We start from the raw sequence: 6,338 nt of genomic DNA on the forward strand, positions 1-6,338 counted from the left end.
AGCATACTGTGAAAATTAAACAGTGACTGCAACTCTTGGGAATCTACTCCAAGCTTTTAACAAAGAGTAAACAAACAATAAAATATCCTCCAATACCACACAAAGAAACTCAGGTTTAAAATTTGTGGGCATTAACTAATTTGTATCTAACAAGATATTATTCAAATTTATGAGACAACTCATTCATAAAAGATTAAAACAACTGGAAATTGATTTTAACAGCCAGGCTTGAAAATTATATAGTCATCTACGGTCACAACAGTGCTTTTTGGTCATGTCACATCTATAGATACACGTGTGTATAGCCAAAGCAGGAAAAAAAAAAGATTCAATCTTAAATCCCTAAAATAATTCTCTTGAATGATTTGTAAGTCTTTTTTAAAACTGAAGTTTCATTGATCGCATTACAGGCTGGATCTAAAATTGCAACCGAAGTCTGCAGTGAGTTCTACTTTCATATGCCAAGTAGGAGACGTTCTTTAAAGAAAATTGCTCTCTGGAGTGAAACACTAAGGGATGTTGTTTAAAACAGTAAGCCAGCACACCAGCGTGATAGACAATGGCCAGCACTGCAGGACTGTAACGTGTGAAGCCTATATTAAAGTCACTGTGTGCCAACAGCAGTGGGTGTTAGTGGAATTGCAAGCTCTGAGAATTCTATAAAGCCAAGAGCTGGAAAATAAGGTGTACCTTTGGCTCAAAACTACTCCTAACATGTTTGTTCTTAATTTACCTATTATCCCATTTACATTACACTGACTGAAAATTACTTGTATGTATATGAATTCATTCTTCATACAATTTCCTGTGTGACTAGAGTGAAAAGAACACAAAAACTGAGAAACCACACTACTCGCTAATCTCTGTTGCCATGACAGCAAGCCTTTGAGATACTGAAATGTTCAGATTGCCAGCTAAACAAAATTGTTGAATGTGAACATTTGGCTGAAAGATTAAAAGGCTAAGGGGGTTGCAAAAGGGCAGTACCTCCCACATTCCAGGCAGCCACTGAATCCAATCAAATGGCTCTGACTCTTTAACCAGAACCATTGTGAAGACTGGATTAGGGCAATTTATCTAGATAGTTAAAGCAGATTAGAGAACTGCAATTTGAAGACTACTGGTAACAAAAGTAAATGTCTACTGTATGTACTAAATTAGGAAAAACACCATGGGATTTTAGGACACCTTTCTGAGTGACAGCAGACCTTTAGTAAATCAGAGTGCAAGTTTATATCTGTGAATTAATTAAAGCAACCTAGTTTCTCTCATCTGTATTTAGAAAAATCAAACAGATCATTCAAATTGACCTGTAGATATATTATCCTGGCAAAATACCTACAAATGTAAAATTCAAATTTTCTCCTCATACAAGACTTTTGAATCTATCTTTACGTTTTCTTAACATATTTAATGTCACAACCCCCAAAATCTAATCCTATCAATAGCCCAAGAGTTTGTTGAAACGTTACACAATCTTAAACATCAGCAATGACACACAAAAAGAGGCTCATAATATGTTGTAAAAGCATAAATTTTCCCAAGGATTTCAATCCAGCTGGACTCTGGTAAACAACTCTGTACACTTAACACTAGCCAGAAAGTTTTCCCATCACTTAGAAGTTAGTCAGGGAAGTTGTAAAAGCAGGTAATTTAAGAACAATTCCAGACAATCATGCCACAAATTAATACCCTTAAGGTTTTGGGTTTTTTGGGGGGGCGGGGGAGGGGTGAGGAGAAGGTGTCTTTGTTTAACCCAACCTGTAGAATTCATTTGACTCTTAATCATGGGCCAACAATAGCCCCCTAGATCCTAGAGAAGAAACCTTCTGCCCTCTGGATAGAACAATTGCTGCTGACACTAGAACCTGCCTGAATGAGCAATAACAATAGCCAAGAAAACCAGCTCTCTCCCCGCCCTCCCTTAACAATACAAGGCCATTTATTCTTACAGAGAGCATCCTTTATGCATTAACACAGAAAGGAAAACACACACACACCACTTGATTTCTTTCACACATTTCAACCACTCAGCAAACAAGAAGTTCACAGCCAAGAACCTATAGGGCTCAGATAAGAAAGACTGCCCTGACAGGAGAAAACTGTTCCCCCACATTTGAGAGAAAGATATTTTGTACATATATCAGAGTACAAGGTGCGGTGCACTCCCCTCCCCCAACTCCCTTCCTCCAGGCTGATTATTACAGGCACTGAGTGTCTTCTGGCTCAGTGCTCCCCTTTCCCCACGCCAGCTTCCGAGGCCTCTTGGCTGTTGTAAACACAAGAGCCCCCCAATACCAAAAAGACCCCAGACTAGGGTGGATGAAAGAGCCAAAGTATCTGCAGATGCATCTCTCCTCCCTATCACAATCTAAACTCCAAAGAGAAGGGTGGGAAGAAAGGATGTGAATTTCCTTTCCACCTTGGCAGAAGGAACATCCGCTTTTATACTAGAGTGCACAATAAAAAGGATAGTAAACAAAACCCAGGCAGGTAGGTCTGAGCCACACACACACAAACCAGCCTCCGGTCTGCAAACACGTGTCCTCGGGGGTTGCAAACATCACTTCGGAATGTTACACTAATAACAGCCCCATCAGGGAGGGTCACTTCGAATTCTCCTTTAAAATAAACAAAGGAGGAGACACAACAACACGAAACACACGTTTGGCCACATTTGGGAAGATACTGGGGATGAGGAGAGGGGGAAAGAGAAATTAAAGACAGGACGAAAATAAGACTCCAACGTAGCACTTTCTGTCCGGGAGTGGGGTTTGTACACACAGATTATATGTATATCACAAACGCATAACATCAATAACAGGAGCTAGGAACACAGCTGCGGGAAGTTTGTAATAGACACAGGGGGGAGATAGCTAGGGAAAGAAGAGCTTGTCCTACCTTTTCTGTTTTCAATTTCTTGATTCGCCTGTGGTTCTCCTCCTCCTCCTCTTCCTTCTTTACCAAAATAGAGTTCCCCATTAACCCTGAATCCGGGGCGCTTTTGCTCACCTCCCCCACCGTGGAGGAGGCGCAGTGGAAGGGGCTGTTGCTCCCACCACAGCCTCCCTTGGCCCCGAAGCCATACAGGTGCCCAGAGGGAGCTTGACTGCTGCCACCCCCACCGTTGGGGTGGCCCTGCTGCAGGTCATGCTGCTTGTCCTTCCTGGATTTCCCCGCATCCTTATCCCGCTTGGAGCCTCTGCTGCCCTGGCTTTTACCTGGTTTCTCCTCTTTGTTTTTCCCGCAAGAGGCAATAGAGTTGTTGTTGCTGGTGTTGTTGTTATTGCCGTTTGGGTTGCTGCTCACACTTTGACCCAGTGCTGAATTCATGCCAGTTGCCTCTCCAGGGCGCCCTTGGACTTCCTGCCTCTTGCCAGCACTGCTGATCTCAGGAATCCCATACAAGGCAGCAGAAGGCAGAGATTTATTAGCATCCTTAGAAGTTTTACTCCTTTTCACTTTTGATTTGCTAGTCTCTTTGTGAGAGGAATTCCCCTGGGGGGCAGGGGGCTGAACAGAAGCAAATTTTAGGCCATCAGCTAAGGCTGAGGTAGCATTAGCCCCACTGGAAGCCAGACCCCCACAATCCTTGGAGCTGGTGCTACTGCTGCTGGTGGTGGTGGTATTAGTGGAATTATTCATCTCAAATTTCTGTCTGTCCTTCTCCAAATCGGCGTCCAAATCGATTATTAAATTTCCAACACCGATTTCCCAATCATCGCCACTGTCATAAGTATCAACCGCGTTTGGATCCACACCTTTGCCTGCAGTGGAAGTGTTCACTGACATCCTGAAGATGAGATCTCTAGAATAAAAATCCGATGAACTTTCCTTTGGAGATGAGGGGACATTCGTTTATCTCCGTTGGGCTTTTCTTTTTAAATTATTATTTAACTCTTCTTATCTTCCTCCCCCTGGTATGTCTAGGTTTATACCCTGAAGTCCAGGTCCACCTTTTCCTGTGAGGAGGGGAAAAGTCGAATATTTCTTGTCTGGATATTACCAGAATATAATACGATTAATATAGGGGGCAAAGGAGAGGGGGAGCAAGATCATTCAATGTTTCCACGTTTAATTTTGTTTTAAAAGTTGTTAAATAGGAGGCAATTGCTTGTGATTATTTTATAGTGAACAGCTTGAATCTAGTTGTACCCCAACATCCATAATCACTATTAAAATAGTCATCTATAAAAAAAAAAAAACCACCCTAACTACATGATTTAAATCCACAAAGTCAGGGACATAGGGAGTTAGGGCTGGTGACTAGCTGTTGGAGCACATGTGTAATATAAGCTCCTGGACCACCACTTAGACACAAAAGCCAGAAAGGAAGGACACAGCTTCAGCCCTCACTGCATTCCTTGGATTTTGTGGCTTTATACAAGACCCTGGAAGTTTTGTGACTTTTCTATACTATTTTTTACCCCAATTTTACTTAACCTTGGGGAGGCAGGGGGCATGAAGCCTGTTTTTCATTAACACAAGATAGCTTCCATTAAAAAAATCAACAACCTATACTTTAAATGGTGCATTTACTTGAGAAATATCCATCTTCATGGGTAAAAGTGTCTTTTCTTTTTAAAATATACCCAAGATAATTCTAAAATCAGTTTTAATGCACTCCTAGGTTACACAATTGCTCACTCTGTTAAATATAGTATTACTGACTGTACAGGAAACTGATTAAGACATACACTTTAAGTGATCTGCACCAAGGTGGCCTCAATGACCGCAAATGAGTGTGTGTTTGACAAAGCTTAGTTAAAACGATTTTTAAAGGGATCTATCCCTTTTACAGTTGACTGTCTCAATATTTATACATATATAGGCATATTGCTTACCTTTAATCCTTTATCATTTTTAATTAAGCCAGCAAATCAAAATGCTGTCCCCACTCGACTCAGCAACAACTCTGTGCCTCATTTTACTTAAAGAGCAAAGTGATCAAGAAGTAGAAAACAAAATAACATCTCAGCCAGTATAATCGCTCAAAAAGATATCTCCCCCCATTTTGGCACACGGATCAGGAGTCCTTTTATTTGTGTTGGTTTTCCTCCTTTCTTAAAAATGTTGTTCCTCAACTTTACAAGCTGGAAGATAATATTTCACATTCAGAACAGGAGCATCAAGGACCAGGGTTTTTTGTTTGTTTGTTTTTTTCTTAACAGGCACCGAGATATAATAATAACAATTTTAAAATGTTTTCCAACTTCACATTCCGTCTTCAACTCCAGACTTCAGAGCCATCCTGATCAGTAAGTAATGATCCCATGAAACAAACCTACAGGCGTCCGGTTGTTACAAGACAGAATGTGCTAACATCAGGATAAATTAGTGAAAGGGAGGAAGGAAAAAAAGAAGAAAGGACTGAAAATCTGGGCTGGATTCCGCCTGTTAGTCGGGAAGTGGCATTTTTTCCGCCGGTCCTGACAGATCTGATTTCTTGAACTAACTTAAGGAAGGGGGGAGGATGAGGAGGGAAAGGGGGGGCGGAGAAGAGGGAGGGGGAAATCAGTGTTCTGATAAACCAGTTATCAGAACATTTCGTGGGAGTGGAGGAAAGAGTGTGTTTTTAAATTAAGTAAATCTTCCCAAGGGTATGATCCGGGGATTCCCCCCCCCTTTTTTTTTTCTCTTTTGTATATTGTAAAAAAAATATATATATAGCATCCAAACTACCCGGGGGAGCGGGGGAAATCTGGGAGCTCAGGCTAATCAGTCATGTTGCAAGTAATTCAGTAATTAGAGTCCAAAGAGATAAAATAGACTTCGGGTTTTTGCAGGACACATTTTTTCCTTATCGTTTCAGCAAACGTTGCATCGTCTTTTTATTTATTACCCCTCATGACTTCCTCCCCTTTTGCCTTTAAGTCAGATAGTCTCGGAGCTTGGCTTAGTATTTTTAATTAGCTGGCGTTTGGAAGCTAAAAGCTGTAATGAATTGTTGATGGATTGGAAAGGAGAGCTGGTTTGCTGGAAATGTTAGGGCAGGAGGGGGGATGGGCGAGTTACCAACAACCAACCATCTAAAAGGAGCGATTTTGTTACAGTTCAAGCCTTTCTCATCACGTGACGATCAAGGGCTCAATTGGTTGTCGTGAGAACAAAAATGGGTGACAAGCGTATCAAGAAAATACTGATCTGGTCTTTAGGGGGAAAAAAAACTTAAGGTCTGTTTCTCTCCCTCCCCCTTCTGCTGCTGGCACAGCTACAAGTTATGAATGTGAAACATTTCTCTCTGCGAACTGGGTCTCTGAAGTTAGGAATGAGTAAAATGTACTGAACACCATGGCAAAGCATATGTTTTAGAGAAACACCTTATAAAATCTTTCTTC

At 41.3% G+C, this 6,338-nt stretch overlaps 1 protein-coding gene across 1 annotated transcript in view; it reads right to left on the minus strand.

Moving 5' to 3' along the window:
- ZNF608 (zinc finger protein 608) overlaps positions 1–3,792 on the minus strand; it is a 100,040-nt gene extending 96,248 nt beyond the window's left edge. The window contains exon 1 of the mRNA XM_077816360.1: positions 2,902–3,792. Within this exon, the coding sequence (XP_077672486.1) occupies positions 2,902–3,792 (891 nt within the window). The remainder of the gene's footprint in view (positions 1–2,901) is intronic.
- Between the last annotated feature and the right edge of the window lie 2,546 nt (positions 3,793–6,338).

This window comes from Eretmochelys imbricata, chromosome 5, assembly GCF_965152235.1.
Source record: "Eretmochelys imbricata isolate rEreImb1 chromosome 5, rEreImb1.hap1, whole genome shotgun sequence".
Classification (NCBI taxonomy): Eukaryota; Metazoa; Chordata; order Testudines; family Cheloniidae; genus Eretmochelys; species Eretmochelys imbricata.